This window comes from Tachysurus vachellii, chromosome 2, assembly GCF_030014155.1.
Source record: "Tachysurus vachellii isolate PV-2020 chromosome 2, HZAU_Pvac_v1, whole genome shotgun sequence".
In the NCBI taxonomy this organism is placed as follows: domain Eukaryota; kingdom Metazoa; phylum Chordata; class Actinopteri; order Siluriformes; family Bagridae; genus Tachysurus; species Tachysurus vachellii.
The window spans coordinates 6680182-6698070 of record NC_083461.1 but is presented as its reverse complement, the minus strand read 5'-3'; the positions used below and the strand labels follow the sequence as shown (position 1 = coordinate 6698070).

Here is a 17889-nt window from a genome sequence, read left to right as displayed (position 1 = left end):
GCGAGCAGCCTCACCCTGTTGTCTCCCCTGCTAGCGGCACTCTTCATTAGCGTGATTATTTAATGGGTTTGATGTGCTCTCAGCCTGCTCCATGTGTGGCCACTCCGTCCCCTCTTCATTACGATAGCCAGGATCTGTTTACACTCTACCAGATGATATTAATCTGCTGCAAAAATGCTCTAAATAATTGAGATCCTGCACCGAAATGCTAGCACATCCGCTAGACAGAGGTGTTTTGCTACCTGATTTATAAAGTCAGGATAAAGTTTCTAGGATTTTGGTTGATTGTGTCTCTAACAGAGTAAAATAAAGTCACAGTCCTGGGGTCAAGATGCGGTCAAATAAACCCAGCTCACCCAGAACGATGGGTGCTAATGAAGAGGCGACGAGTAGACCCACACTGGAGCCACTAACTAGCCACGCTAATGAAGAGGACAGCTAGCAGATGAGAACACAAAAACACAAGGTAAGAAAAAAAGAAAGGCAAATTAATAGCAAGGATTATCTGGTAACAAATCAGATATCATGAGCAGCGGTGCTCTTGGAACAAGGCTCCTGTTGGCAGTCTCTCGCAGGCCATTTGGATAAATTAAAGTCACTGTCATGTTTTTGGGTCTGGTTTGAGATTCTGCATCCCATTATACCACTTCTATACTATACACCAGCAGTCTGCAGGATTGACTGTTAGGACGTGTAAAATTTATACATTTATTACTATTTATCATGATTATGTGATGAAAGAGTCAAGATTTAATAACTGAAGATAATGTCATGTTTGCTTTCTCATGATGTAAACATTGTTCATGTTTATCTCTTATTTTAGCCTTGAGCCTTATCTAAACAGTCTGGAGTGTGTTCTTATGATTAGATTATGGATGGATTGTCTAAACTGTCTTTGTGTGATAATAAACTCTCTTTGATTCTACAACTGATCTTAGTCTCCTGATTCTTCAGGCATCTTACCACTAGTGAAACCGCAGAATTAGAAAAATTAACATGTTTATAGATTTTGAGCTTTATTCTGCTTATATAAACTAAATAAGCAGCTATGCACCATGTACATATAAACGTACAGTGCTGATGGAGATCAACACTCTCATTCACTCACACAATCACACACTACGGACAATTTTCCAGAGATGCCAATCAACCTACCATGCATGTCTTTGGACCGGGGAGGAAACCGGAGTACCGGGAGGAAACCCCCGAGGCACGGGGAGAACATGCAAACTCCACACACACATGGCGGAGGCTGGAATCGAACCCCAACCCTGGAGGTGTGAGGCAAACGTGCTAACCACGAAGCCACCGTGCCCCCCCTTATTATTATTATTATTGTTGTTGTTGTTGTTGTTGTTGTTTTTGTTAATATTAGTATTATTATTATTATAACAATGTGAAATTGTTAGAGATGAGAGGTTTGTCTTGGGTGAGGAGTGATTCTGTTCTGAAAATAATCAGTGACAATTTAAATTATGGGAAGCATCTTCCAAGACCTTCTGAATGAATAACTGTTTATATGCATGTGTGTTAGAATGAGCGAATAAATCTTATTACATATTAAACATTTTGTGCATCACTTTTTGCACATTCTAAAAGACATTTTTTTATTATTATTTTATCTCATTTATATTGGAGTCATTTATTAGCACAGTGTACGGAGGAGAAGATCGGGTTTCATTTCAAAAGCTGCAAATTTTATTCAGTGTATAACTGTTTATGTGACAAATAAAACCTTGAAACTACCTAGAAATATAAACATTTGAATATAAGACAGAATACTATCAGAGAGAGCAGTTTTTATAGAAAATGAATCAAATCTAACAAATCAAATCTGAGAATTTCTGTTTCGGTGCCATTAAACATTTGATTTGATTAAAATTTACGTTAAAACTATAATGAATTCAGAATTCACACTGATGCTCATACTTATAGGTTGTTCAAAAGCTTCTGATTACAAACTCCACTAGATGTAAAGTGGACATTAATTATAATAATCACACTCTCTGGTGTCATCCTTTTGAATCTGGTTCTTCTCAAAGTTTCTTCCTTGTATTCTCTAAGGAAGGGATTGCTCATTAGGAATAAATAGAAATAGAAATGTTAAACCTAGTAATTTCTGTAAAGCTGCTCGCTTCTAAAGACTGAAAACATGACGGTTATTAAACCTAGTCAAGTGGATTTAACTTGTAAAGTAATTGCTAAGAACATTTTAAAATCCAGCAGCTCCTTTATGTGTCAATGTTAAAATGAGGCATGGCAATAAGGCATGAGGCATGGCAATAAGGCATGAGGCATGGCAATAAGGCATGAGGCATGGCAATAAGGCATGAGGCATGGCAATAAGCTTGGAGTAAAACTTGAGTAAAATCTGTAAGTCATACTGTTAGTTTCTCATTTGAAAGTACAGAACTACTGAGGTGACATTTTTTTTTATTATAAGGTGCAGCTACATACTAAGTCATGGTCATGAATATTGTGGAACCCAAAGCTTAATACACTCCCTATACGTGGTCTCCAACTTTTTACTTAGTGGAAACGAGTGAGAGTCTATACGCTTTTATTAATTTGATGAATGTATATCCAGGTTGCAATGCTATGACTCCAGCTCTTGATTTCGAGGTTGGATTAAAGTGTAATATTGTACTAATCAGACATCCCTATGTGGAAGGTCGCAACTGTGGCCACACCAGTTAAAATGTCTCTGTCTCCCATATTAACGTTAACTACAAAAGTCACCATAAGTTAAATGCTGAACTGTTGAGCTGTGGCTCAAATGGTTAAGGCTCTGGGTTGTTGATCGGAAGATTGGAGTTCCGTTCGACCCTTGTTTAAGGCCCTTAACTCTCTCTGCTCCAGGGGTTTTGTACCAAGGCTGTCCAAGTACTCTGACCCAAATACGAAACAACCTGGAATATAGGGATATGTTAGCTCAGTGGTTAAGGTGTTGGAATATTGATCAGTAAGGTGTGATTTTTAATCTGAAGACCACCCAGCTACCACTTCTGGGCCCTTGAGCAAAGCCCTTAACCTTCAAGCTGTATAAATGAAATAAATGTAAGTCACTGTGGATAAGGGTGTGTGATAAACAACATAAATATGTAATGTTTTTCACCTCAATGGCTTCCCACAATTCTGTAGATTCTAGCAAAAATGTCATCTTCATCCTCCATGTGTCATGCATTTATTTTTAAATGTATAACAATAAAACTCTGGCTTTCTCATATAACACCTTAAACACGAGGCTTTAATCATCTTCAACGCACCTGAAAAGACACTGGGAATCTTGGACAAAAAACTCTTCACTGTTCGAATGGGAATGCCGTTCTTCTCGTCCTGCATTCGAGCGATAATATCCTCCATCTGCAGGAAGAGAAAAGAAGAGAAAATGTAAAGAACTGATATCTGAGTAGCAGAATAGACAACAGTGAGAGGAATAGTGAAGGAGAGAAGAGAAGAGAAGAGATGAGAAGAGAAGAGAAGAGAAGAGAAGAGAAGAGAAGAGAAGAGAAGAGAAGAGAAGAGAAGGAATAATACCAGAGGGTTTTATAGTATCACGTTATTAACAATCAAGATAATTACCACTTCTTAATTAAGCTTCTTTTCTGCGTAATCACAGGATAATTTCTCTCCATAATTATATGGACTCATTCAGCACATTTATTTTGCATGGTTGGAATTAACAGCTCACTCGTCAGTGGAGAAACAGAAGTTACACAACTGCACATGTCTTTAAATTCTTCGTGTACTCTGTTTATCTCTCACTTTCCACAGATTTCCACAGACAGTTGTCATTATTTACATTCGTTCTTATTTTTTAGGTTTGCGTTAAACCCAAGTAATAAGTCAAACAGGCGCTGAATAAGAAATATAAAAACTTTCATGACGATGAATTATAATTTCCAGTGCTGAAACATCACAGACCATCACAGATCCCTGTGGTTCCCTGAACCCAACTTTGTGAACCGCACTATTACATTTGAGATACACTGAACATGCAGGTGTGAGCATTCGATAGGCTTGTTGCCTTTGCATACAGTAGATGTCGTCTTGTCAGGGTTTGATTGGCTTAGGTGAATGAGTCACATTTATTTCACTGATATGATTAGCCACTTTTAGATGTAAAGGTAATGTAAACACACACACACACACACACACACACACACACACACACACACACAGCTACAGCTGTCCTTCCTGCTTAAAAATGCATAGTTGCTGCTCTCAGTTCACACGAGACCTGCCACATGGACAAAATCAAACCGTTCTGGTGACCACACCAGCACTGAAGCCATTATTGTTTCATGAATTGAGGCAGAGTCAGGGCATGGACACACAAACACACACACATACACATGCGCACACAGTTTTTTTGTGTCATCTTATTCAACACATGAGACAGGACACAAGACAAATCGCTTCAATCACTGTACGCTTTTGAGAGATTAACTTTTTCACCCCTTTGTATTTAATCACACTCAGTCACTGAACACCTTTTCACTGCTTCAGGTGAGCACTGCAGGGATAATGACTTAGTCTGAACAAGCAACCATGGACCCAAGAATGCCCTTTCACCCTGTGATCCAGCTAACAATCCCCAATATGCTGAACAGTCTGGTTTTAGGAACCTTTATTTACAACATCATATCATCAGTTTAAATGTATTTGGATGTCTGAAGAACATTTTTTATATAACATAATAATATCCATGTTAAGGGGCTCGGTGGCTTAGTGGTTAGCACGTTCGTCTCACACCTCCAGGGTTGGGGTTCGATTCCTGCCTCCGCTTTGTGTGTGTGGAGTTTGCATGTTCTGCCCGTGCCTCAGGGGTTTCCTCCGGGTACTCCGGTTTCCTCCCCCAGTCCAAAGACATGCATGGTAGGTTGATTGGCATCTCTGGAAAAATTGTCCGTAGTGTGTGATTGCGTGAGTGAATGAGAGTGTGTGTGTGTGCCCTGCGATGGGTTGGCACTCCGTCCAGGTTGTATCCTGCCTTGATGCCCGATGACGCCTGAGATAGGCACAGGCTCCCCGTGACCCGAGGTAGTTTGGATAAGCGGTAGAAAATGAGTGAGTGAGTGAATATCCATGTTTTTGTACCAATCAAACCAGACATTATAGTGTAATGAGGTATGCTGTGTTAAGCTAGCTATATATGCTAGTAATAAACAAAATAGTTGTTTTCAAAACAGCCATGAAAATTGAAATTCAGATATCTAAAATTCTGCTCGTATCTCATGAAAAAAAGCAAGCTAGTTTACTAGCTAGCTAGCTAAGTAATCTATAAAGAAACAACATGAAACTCCACATAGCACTCGATGCAGCAAACTTCAATTACTTACTGGAGCAAAATCATTAAAATACCGAACATCTAGGATGTTTTTGATCTGCTGATTTTATTACAAAAATAAAAAAATAAAAGCCAAATAAAATACCAGATTAGTAGACTAAAGCCCTATTCGGACGGGATTAGTTTTACGTGGGGACGTGGAGTAATGCAATTTTACCTCAGGACGTCTGTAATATAAATTGGCCAATTCGCACGGGAGAAGACATCTCAGTAAAACTAGCAGAAGTGGGAGGGGTAACTCGCTTTATGCACCACAGTAACCTTCTTGTCGTCATGTGCGTATGACGTTGCTTCCTGTTATCACGTGCGCAAACAAACAACATGGCGCCTCCATGCTTGCAAAACGCGCCAAAAACTACTTTTAAACAGGAAATGACGGAATTTTACCGTACATATTTACAGTGGTTGTATTCGGACGGGATTAGTATTACCTGAGGTGATTTTTCCGGACCTTTTTACAGAAGGTAAAAGTCGCCGTAATCTTTACCGACATTGTCCGTAATGATTACCGAGATGGCACATTCGGACGGGACTAAAATCACAGAGAAGCTCTGGTAATAATTACTTTACCCCCAAGTCCACACATAAAACTAATCCCATCCGAATAGGGCTTAAGAATCATACGTTTTAAATTCTACATCTAATTGTACATTTTCACGTCTACGACTAAGCGGAGTCATAAAGATTTATCCCTTTTGTTTTTGAATTTTCTTTTAGGTGACTCCGTCTCATGTGTCATTATCTAATCTTTCACATTTAGACCACACAAGAGGACGACGGAGATCACATCTGCTTTTGAACCGATTCAAGATTAGTATTCCCAATGCTCCGACCTGCTTCATTCAACTCGCTCAGGCAATTAACAAGCTGTTTGTGAACTGAATCAGGTGTGGCAGAACTGATAAAACTCTCATTATTGTTTACAAAATGAAATAAATAAAAAAAAAATACAAATGTTGATTGGTTTTCTGAAACAACAGTGATGAATTTCAAGGTACATTCTGCTCCTAAAACCTTTCAAATGAATAAATAATACAATTTAATGACTATCTGCCATTTTTTTATTTTTAGCTTACAAGTTGTTTTTTTAATTCTTTACAAATAAAGAATAGAATTAATGGCATGAACAATAGACGTTAAAATCCTGAGATTTTGACTGTTTTTAATGCTACAATCAGCACAAAGTCTCGGATCAGCTGCGCTTGAAGAATCAGTCACGCTGCCGTGACACAGTAGTTGTTTATTTTATATGCACATATATGAAGCTAATATATTCACACTGTTTATTCATTCCTATTTGTGTACAGTATATTGAGTCTATCTAGCAATTTTTTCTTCTATGAACTGTCCAGATTAATTTCCCTCACTTTATCTCTGCTAAATATATACAAAGCTCTACACTGATTCACTGCAATGAACTCCTTTTTACCAGTACCATAATTTTCTGTTCTACTGGTGGAATGGAAATAAACTTATGGGACAACTTTTCAATCAGTATAAAGATATGAATTATTTTATATCTGCAAGTCTGATATATAATGAGTTTGGATTTCAGTGTGAGACGTGTGTTTTTCCCTCTGTTGATAACCTTACACAACATTTTAGTGGTTGAAGAAAATGCATTCAAATATTTGATGCTTATAAACAAGCATCACAGAGAGCAGGAAATGGGTTTGATATTGCCAGTTACTTTGAAGATTAAAGAAACCTTTGCGTGATTTCTTTTATTTACTTTTTTTATGAATATATTGCCCCTAGTATCTATGGATATCTATGACGTGACATACAGCTAAGTATGATGACCCATACTCAGAATTTGTTCTCTGCATTTAACCCATCCAAAGTGCACACACACACAGCAGCGAACACACACACCGTGAACACACACCCGGAGCAGTGCGCAGCCATTTTATGCTGTGGTGCCCGGGGAACTAGTAGGCTAGAAGTTGTGTTTCGCTTCATGAAGATTTTGGACCTTCAGTGAGAAAAGGTCAACTCTGCAAGGATCTCGAGGCACCAAGAGACCTCCTGCTGGATTCAGCTTGATGAAGATTTCAGACATTGAGAAGTTACCAACTCCATGTGGTCTTTGAGGACAAAAACCTTCTCATCAGTACAAAATTGTTGGACTATATCACTGTAGAAAGGACATTATTCCTAATAAAACTCTCCGATATAATAATTTATAATCGCACCCGCCAGTGTCACCTAATTGAAGATGAGGTTCCCTTTTGAGTCTGGTTCCTCTCAATGTTTCTTCCTCTTCCATCTTAGGGAGATTTTCCTCACCACAGTCGCTCAGTCACCTCAGGCTTCTTCATTGGGGTTAAATGCAAACACATTTAAATATGTCTAATATTAATCTCGAACTTTTTGTACAGGGGCACGGTGGCTTAGTGGTTAGCACGTTCGCCTCACACCTCCAGGGTCGGGGTTCGATTCCCGCCTCCACTTTGTGTGTGTGGAGTTTGCATGTTCTCCCCGTGCCTCGGGGGTTTCCTCCGGGTACTCTGGTTTCCTCCCCCGGTCCAAAGACATGCATGGTAGGTTGATTGGCATCTCTGGAAAATTGTCCCTAGTGTGTGATTGCGTGAGTGAATGAGTGTGTGTGTGTGCCCTGCGATGGGTTGGCACTCCGTCCAGGGTGTATCCTGCCTTGATGCCCGATGACGCCTGAGATAGGCACAGGCTCCCCGAGGTAGTTCAGATAAGCGGTAGAAGATGAATGAATGAATGAATGAACTTTTTGTACTTTATACCTTATGTTCTGTAAAGCTGCTTTGATACAATATCCTTTGTGAAAAATGCTATAGAAATGAAATTGAATTAAAAAATTCAATTTAAACTACAAATTCTTAAAGCCCCGAATGTTAGAGCTATAGGAATTATATACATAACTCCACTGACTGACGTGAAGAAAACCCCACTAATTAATGTTTATGCAGCAACATCCTGCACACTCATCATATTGATAAGTCTCTTCTACAGCAAAACACTTCTTAAATGCAAAATGAAGCAAACACACGCAACTATAACACACACACATAAATTATTGAGTAATAAGCAGAATCCCTCATGCTCCTGACAGTTTAAACACAAGTGGGCTGTTTGAGTGACTCATCCTCCTCCGTGTTAGTCTGATGCAACGTTAATGGCTTTGGCATCAGGAAGACTCACAAGTGTTTAATCACACATCACTTACCTGCATTATAAATATTAAACAGCCTCTTTATCTCTGTGATTAAGGCTCGAACATATTGTTTATCTCTTTAGCGTAACATGATACTCGATTTCCGCTTCGATTAAAGGAACATTGGACTGTTTTCTTGATCTAATCGCTAGCTACGACACACCATTATCGTATGTCTGATTACCCCGGATGTGCTTCTGGACATGTTTCACTGTGAGGAGAATGAAATGCAAAGCTGATTAGATAAAAAATGGTGTTTAGACTCCCATTATATTTGTGAGTAGAAGATTTTTCCAAGTCCCGTTTCAGAAATTGAAATTACTGTCTGAGATAATCGACCGTATGAGCCGTAGAGAGATGAATTATTATAAATGATGTCAGATTTGCCAGCGGATCCCAGAGTTTCTGAGATGTAAATTATTTTATACATTATGTTTTTTACCACCTTATTTATTAGGCCATGTACATGCAATTGCATCTGTTAACTATAAGTTCTAAGAGTTTTACTAAGTAAAGTGGTTATGTAGTAAAAAGTGACTCGAACTAGCTAACAACAGCGGTTAAGAGGTTAATCTCAGTTAGGAAATCTCAACATCTAGTCATTGAGTCTTAATGTTTATTACAGAGCCTTATAAAATAGCCATTTCCATCAAATGTATGAAAATTGAGGCTACATTGCTTGACAAGAGCAACTAAAGAAAATGAATGATAACTAAATTGCTAGATAAAGATAGATAGATAGATAGATAGATAGATAGATAGATAGATAGATAGATAGATAGATAGATAGATAGATAGATAGATATTCCTCTAAGGCATATCTAGTAGTCAAGAATATTATAAATATTAATGACTCTGACCTAGCAACCTAGTTCAAAAAATATTCTCTATATTAGTGGCCTTGAACAGTATATAAAATGAAAATATAAACACACACACGCACACACACACACATCCATTACTACTTAAAGATATATGGATTTGAAGACACACTCACTGGCTTTCATAGACTAAATGTCACTTCACTTCTTCTGTGGTCTACATTCTGCAGACTGAACATATTGATTTTATCCATCAGCCGATATATAATTCGCGCCTTATGGAAAGAAAGAGAATTTATTGACCCAGTTACAGGAGCACTTAAGAATATAAGCCATAAGTAGACTAACATGGGAATAGTGGAAAATAAATACAACACAAGAATTGAGGAAACAAACTGTAATAATAAAGTTTTTTAAAGTGTTTATAACACATTACTTACATGTACTTTAGACTCAGAGTCACAATTATTGCCAAGTACTCTGGGTTTTTACATGGAAAAGGAATTTGACTCTAAAATGAACCTAGGAATCTACCTAAGAACCTATGAAAACTATGAGAATAAACATAAAAATATTAGAAACTAAGACATTTAAAGCAAAGAAAGAAAGAAGGAAAGAGTAACTGTATAATAGTGCAGGATGTGCAAAATTGAACCAGTGCAAATGATAAAATGCAAATGCTACATGCAGGTCTACCTATGAACGCAATCCGTCCTCTGCAAATGATCCAAAATGCAGCTGCACGGCTTGTTTTCAACCTGCCAAAGTTCTCACACACCACCATGCTGCTGCGATCCCTCCACTGGCTTCCGGTAGCTGCACGCATCAGATTCAAAACACTGATTCTGGCCTACAAAGCCAAAAATAGACCAGCTCCCTCTTACCTCAAAGCCCTCATCACTCCGCGCACTGCACCCCACACCCTCCGATCTACCAGCACTGCTCGACTGGTTCCACCATCTCTCAGGGTAAGAGGCAAGTATACTACAAGACTTTTCTCTGTTCTGGCACCAAGGTGGTGGAACGAACTTCCCCTAGAGATCCGGACAGCTGAGTCACTGGCTATTTTCAAGCGGCGGTTGAAGACCTACTTATTCAGGAAACACTTCAACTAGCACTTCTTTCCTTATCTTTTGCATTTAAAAAAAAAAACAAAAACAAAAACAAACAAACAAACAAAAACACACCTTTGACACTTTTTCATTGTAACTTTGAACAAAGGTTTTAAACTCATGGTATCTTAAATATGTAACTTAGTGATCCAGCATTAATGTATTCAATGTTAGCGATTTAAGCACTTATGTACGTCGCTCTGGATAAGAGAGTCTGCCAAATGCTGTAAATGTAAATGTAAATGTACATGCAGTGAAGAAGAAATATTAACTGTACCTTTGTGTAGGTTGTGCAAAAAGTGGACTGGTGTAAATGCTCACAGTTTAAGGTAGTAAGGTGCAGTACAGCATCTGAGTTGTGTACGTTAATGTCGAAGGAGGCAGGAGGCAGGAAGCAGTCTATACAAGACTTTATTTTGTCATTGCTACATTACAGCTTTGTGAAATTCTTTCTTCACATATCCCAACTTTGGAGGTTGGGGTCAGAGGGAAGGGTTAGCCATGATACAGCGTCCCTGGAGAAGAGAGGGTTAAGGGCCTTGCTCAAGGGCCCAACAGTAGCAGGTTGGCAATGGTGGGGCTTGAACCCTGATCAACAACCTATATTTTTTTCTATAGTAACTCAATTGCAGGGATTTGTATAGCATCTGTGCCACAATAATCTAAGGCTAATAGCAATCCAATAAAAAAGATGTTTCTATCTATCAAAGTGTCAGCAATTTGTCATGGCGGGTAAGTTCTTCATCAAGGACAAGTCTTCAGGTCAGATAGAAGATGACAATCTGTATTTTTCTGTTTGCTTGTCTGTTTTTATTCATTTTAAGAGAGATACATTTAAAGAGGCTGAAGAAATGGTTATAGCTGCTATAATATATGTAAGTTATTATAAAAATTTGTTTAATGGCTATTCCACAACATTAAATGTAACTCTAAAAAGATTTTAAAACTGCAGTTAGAGAAAAATTGTCGACGTCCGTGTGTGGTCTCTTCATGCTGGGCCTCATCACACCACATTGTCTTTGAATTATTTTTGCTATATTAGCATGACTGAAAATATTTTATTCTTTAATTTCCTTTAGCATCATTTTTTAGTTATCACACAGGTCTGTATGTAAATAAAATTCCAATATAAAAAGTATACAAAACTAAACATCGTCTGATCGTATATGAGTGTTTGCATTATATGGAACATTTTAGATGCCTCGTGAAAGTTATTTTTTTCCTGATCAAATCTCATTTTGCAGTCTCCCTTATCCAGAGTGACTTTTATTTCAATTTATACAACTGAGCAATTGAGGGTTAAGGGCCTTGCTCAGGGGCCCAGCAGTGGCAGACTGTTGGACCTGGGAGTCGAACTCATGACCTTCCGATCAGTAGTCCAACACCTTAACCACTAGGCTAACACATCCCACAAATGTCTTGGATTTGTTACCTTACCATCTATTCTATAATCTGTATTATATCTCTGTTAACCTTTCATAAGTCTCAGAACAGCCGTTTGACAAATGGCCTGGAGACTCGCCCACTTTTAATCTAACCTTTCTGATGACTTTGCTGAAAAGTTTTCTGTCTGCAAGACTCCCTACCTCGCCTTTTATTACATCTCTCATCCTCTCTCCATTACTCTCTCTTCACCCTGTCTCCAGCTTTACCTTCTCATTCAAATTCAACATATAACGCTAACAAAATTAATAATAGATGTCCAGCTCAAATAGAGTCGCTGATGTGATTTCAGACACAGTGTGAGATACGCTGATTATCTTATTAGAAAAAAATAAACCAGCGTAGCGCTGAAAACTGCCAGGATGTTAAATCATTTTCTTCATCAGCACATTGTCTAGTATCTAAGACTCGGGTTAAAGGTGCGATCTGACCTTTAAAGGTAGAATTTTGTGATTGAAGAAATCTTTGCAATAGTAAAGTTTCAGTTTAGCTGGAATTTTGATATTTCGTGTATAAAATGTTTGTGTATGTTTTTTTTAATGGTTTAGAAAACTTCTCTAGAGAAAAAAATCCTCTCACACTCATTAACCTTGAATATCCAGTATAAAATGAAGAAGCCAAAAAATCTCAAATTCATTTGCCATAAAATGGAATTTGTGTAGATTTTATTTAGTCCACAAATGTTCCATTAACAATAAAATGTATTTAACAGCTTTAATGTCCGTGTACGTAATTTATTTAATGCAGTATGTGCTTTTTTTGTCCTCTCACTATCCCCCGGGCTAAAAACACAACAAAGTTTGCAGTCGGAGCCGCAGGGCTTCCCTATCCCAACACCATTTTTCATTTGACAGCTAGGGCAAAATTCTCTCAGGGCCTTACAATAATTTATTGTCTTGTCAGTAGTGCAAAAAGATTTTGGTTGAGTTGGGAGTTTAATATGGCTGAGAAGTTCCAGAACAAATGCAATAGCAGTATAAAGTTTTATTTCGCTCATGTTTTTAAATAGTTTGCCGAAGAGACAGTATTTTATTTTTTTCATCACCAATAAATATGGTGAGTTTAAATCCCAGGTCCACAAAGCTGCCATCGCTGGGCCCCTGAGCAAGGCCCTTGACCTTCAATTGCTCAGTTTTACAAAAAAATGAGATAAAAATGTAAGTGGCACTGGATAAGGGTGCCATTAAATTAAATGCCATTATTCATTCATTCATTCATTTTCTACCGCTTATCCGAACTACCTCGGGTCACGGGGAGCCTGTGCCTATCTCAGGCGTCATCGGGCATCAAGGCAGGATACACCCTGGACGGAGTGCCAACCCATCACAGGGCACACACACACACTCATTCACTCATGCAATCACACACTACGGACAATTTTCCAGAGATGCCAATCAACCTACCATGCATGTCTTTGAAACCGGAGCACATGGAGGAAACCCCCGAGGCACGGGGAGAACATGCAAACTCCACACACACAAGGCGGAGATGGGAATTGAACACCCAACCCTGGAGGTGTGAGGCGAACGTTCTAACCACTAAGCCACTGTGCCCCCTCAAATGCCATTCATGTAAGAAAAAATTAAAAAAATTAATTCATTAACATCTGCATGCTGATGTTTTGGTGTGTTAGTTGCTCATAAAGAATTCCTTAATATTTCACTAAATTTGTAAAACATCATTCATACCTTCCTGTTTGATTTGTTCTCCAACTCCAAGCTTACCGACGCAGACTTACAAGAGATTTGACTTCACAAGCTCTTTAACCTCCAATCTACAACATCCCTCGAGCAATCGACCATTTTAGTACTTAAGAACTCCAAACACCTGGTGAGAAACACACACCACTTTTCGCTAACAGAATTGAATCCCCTGCCTACGGAGCACAATGGATTAGTCACACTTATTCACCTTACAATACGATGTCCGCTCAACAGGATGCATTCTGAGCTACACCTGACAGCAGTGCTGCACACTTTGGCCTACAGGGAGTCTGAAAATGCCCACGCTGGAGAATTTCCTCTCGATTGCTAAGCCGGCTTTCTCCTCAATTTGAACTAATTCTCTTTATTTCCTAATCCTAGAGCAGTGGTTCCCAAACTGGGGTATGCATACCCCCGAGGGTACGCCACGTGACGGAGGGGGTACGTGAACAAAATGCTGAAGTGTACTGTTAATGTAATTATACAGCACCTAATATTCAAGCAGACATGTATTTCTCAGACTAAATATAAAGACGTGTCCCCTCTAGCGTACTCACAGCAAAGTAGCCAGTTAGTGCCATAAAAGGTCAAATTCATGACATCCAATTAAATTACCCCATCTGCGGTAAATGAAAATCTGTGTCCACTCAAGTGTCATGCGTAAGTGCACATCTTTACGTATCGCGTGTAATTCACACACAGTTTCACGTTGCATCGCTGATATGGCAGAAGATGTTTTAAAACAACTTTTGCTTCGCATAAATTCCAGCGATTTCTGCGCTTTAGAAATCGACGAATCGACTGATGTAGCTGGTTTGGCTCTGCTGCTGGATTATGTCCGGTATATTTATGATGGTATTTTCCAGAGACGGACAATGCAAACAACTGGATTCGCCATCTATTCTCTGCCACCCCACAGCACACCTGACCATTTCTGAGTGAGAGAGTCTCATTGAAATCTCTACTGTACGAGTGGCGCTTTGAAAATTGAGTTTACACAAAAATCGCTAGCAGATTTCTGGATAGCTTTGCATGCAGATTATCCTGCCTTAGCAGATTGCACTTTGAAAACATTACTGCCCTTCTCGACAACATACCTGTGCGAAAGTGGGTTTTCAGCGCTTACCAGCATAAAGACTCATGATTTATGACTAAAACTGTCTCTGATACAACCAAACATCCCAGAGTTATGCAAGTCATTTCAAGCACATCCATCTCATTACCAATACCTTATACCTCATATACCATCTCATTGTAACTTTGTAAGAGGTCTCTTCATGTAATAAAATAAATCTGGAGTGGACAGGATTTCACCTGCAGAAAACACATAGAAACTATAATTATCCTAAAGGACCTAGACCTTCCACAGCTCCAGCCTGTCTAACAATTCATCATCATTATGCTCTGATGCGTCTAGGAAGTAGAGTTAAGGCTCACTGAGTTTTACTTTTCTGTTAGGGTTTTACTATTGACATGAATCTAGTGTTAGTGATGTTGCCAAATTTCATATTTTAACCTCTTTGTGTTTCGTAAAACCGGGGGGCACGGTGGCTTAGTGGTTAGCACGTTCACCTCACACCTCCAGGGTTGGGGGTTCGATTCCCGCCTCCGCCTTGTGTGTGTGGAGTTTGCATGTTCTCCCCGTGCCTTGGGGGTTTCCTCCGGGTACTCCGGTTTCCTCCCCCGGATGATTGGCATCTCTGGATAATTGTCCGTACTGTAGTGTGTTAGTGCGTGAGTGAATGAGAGTGTATGTGTGCCCTGCGATGGGTTGGCACGTATCCTGCCTTGATGCCCGATGACGCCTGAGATAGGCACAGGCTCCCCGTGACCCGAGAATAGTTCAGATAAGCGGTAGAAAATGAGTGAGTGAGTGAGTGAGTGTTTCTTAAAATGTGGTTCCTAGAACCAGGGAAAGCTTGATGCTATGAAAACTCCATCTGACCGGACATTAGAAATAATCTTCTGGTTTTAATGGTGATGGTGGACATCTCCACTCACCCATCCCATAGACTCTTCACCCTCTTGCCATCTGGCAGGGGGTACAGGAGCATCCGTGCTACCACTAGCAGACTCTGCAACAGATTCTTCCCTGAGGCAGTCGGATTACTCATCCCCCTGCTTCCTCCCAACACTCTCTTGGGCTAGTCCAACACCTAACCCTGTATGACTCAAACACTTTGCACACTGCACTTTGCAAGCTGCAGCATTTTCTGGAACATTAATATTGTAGGTTTTGTGTTTACAGTACCTATTGCTGCTAGACTGCTGTGTATCTTATAATTTACAGCCAATCTGCTGTAGTTTTATTGTCCTGTATACTGTATTATTGTTTATTCATTTAGCAGATGCTTTGATTCAAAGGGACTCTGAGATTTAAAGCATGGAAAAGCTACTGAACAAGATTTTTAATTGAGTGCTAGAAAAGTAAAGTGCACAGAGTTGAGGTGCAAGACCTAGAGTAAATGCATTTTTTTTTTTTATTATTTTATCATTTTTTGGTGGGGATAGCTAAGTTTTAGCGGAAGAAAAGTGGTCTTCAGGTATTTTTTTTACATTTACATTTACAGCAATTGGCAGACGCCCAATAAATTGGTAGACGCCATATAAATTGGCAGACGTGACGTACAAAAGTCTCTATCGATGAATACATTAACATTGGTTCACTAGGTAACAGACTTAGCCAATATCATCAACCTAAATGTCTGTTCAGGATTTTTTTCCTTTTTTTTTGCCCCGACTACACCTACATTTCCCAGCCAGGATTCCCCTCATTGGCATTTTCTCAATCGTAGCAGCAGAAGAGATTCTACAATTCATCCAGACTTGCAATCCTACCACCTGTCCACTATGTTTTTGAACTTACTGTAGTGATGGATTCCGCTGTCTGAATTGAATTTGGAAGCACATTCCACCACTGACAGACTGTCAGTTGAAAGGTTCTGGAAATGAACCTTGTGTGTCACTCGACTTAGGACCATAAACCTCCAGAAGAGGGTGTCGAGGTTGAGGGTGCGGTTTCATACGAGCATCAAGGCCTCGAATGTGATGTAGGAAGCCAGTGGACGGAGATGAATAGTGGTGTGAGGTGTGTCCTTTAGGGCTGGTGTTTATAGCTTTGTTCTACGTATTTACTGTCCTGCAATCACCTCACACTGTTGTCTGTTGTCTTGTGTACTGTTATGTGTTGCAATGTGGTTCTGGAGAAAGGACATTTTGTTCCATTTTAAACAAGCTGCAGCATATAGAGGAATGAAAATAAAATATCGTCAATCTGATCAAACGAAATCAGGTGACATCTTATAAAACAAACAAAAAAATCTTAAGATGGATGTTAAAAAAAAACATACATCTCATGCTCATGGTGTTTTTTGTTTCATATGACAAAAACATCACAGAACTTGAAGACATTTGATTGCTAAGCTTCTAGTGATTACGTAGTGGTCCAATTTTAAAAATGAACCTTCACTGATACTTTTATAGTATTATGTTATGCTTATTATATAGATAAAATATTATAAAATATTAGATAAAAATAACATTCGAGAGTTTCCTATAGCTTGCTAAAACAAACAAAAAAGCATTTTTACAAAAAAATGACCAACAATATCTCAGTAAAGTGTATTGTTACATACATTATCAGGATTATATCATCGTATATCGTATTAATATATAATACACACCCCAAAACCGAGACCTTTAACACCAGAGATTCATGTTCTATATAAAAGTCTGGTTGTCTTTATGGAGATGGTGGAGGCTGTTCTCGGTGTTGTGTAACACTGCAGCTGTTTGACTCAGCCTGCTGAAAATCCTCTTCTGAAATTAAGGACATTTATAACAGACATTTTTTCCCCCTTTGGTTTCAGAACTGGATAGGAATGCTGACTCATTGTTTCTAGTGCATGTGTGTCATTATGTTTATGTAATAGAGGTATAAATTAATGCAACAAACCAACAAAGAAACAGTAAAGCCATGAAAACGTTCTCTATTACATAGCAGAACTGCTGTAACACCCACCCTGTTACCCCACCACAGTCACGGGACATGGTTTGTCCAGTATTCCCTAATCTATCCTGATAAGCTAAAGTCCTGTATTCATTTCACTCACAGTTTTTTTTATTTATCATTGCCTATGTTTAACTGATGCATAAACCCTTATCAACACACTCAGAGTACATACCTACATGCTACGTCTCTCAATCTACTCGCCGGTCAGCAGGTGGCTTTGTGAATGCAGTGGAAATGTGTGTCCTTTGTTTTCCTCAC

At 39.0% G+C, this 17889-nt stretch overlaps 1 protein-coding gene across 2 annotated transcripts in view; it reads right to left on the bottom strand.

Annotated features, from left to right (window-relative positions):
* The window catches only part of rgs7b (regulator of G protein signaling 7b), a 96819-nt gene that overhangs the window by 37982 nt on the left and 40948 nt on the right, over window positions 1-17889 (bottom strand). For both annotated transcript variants that reach the window (XM_060895074.1, XM_060895065.1), the window contains exon 3: window positions 3267-3363. In XM_060895074.1, the coding sequence (XP_060751057.1) occupies window positions 3267-3363 (97 nt within the window). The remainder of the gene's footprint in view (window positions 1-3266; window positions 3364-17889) is intronic.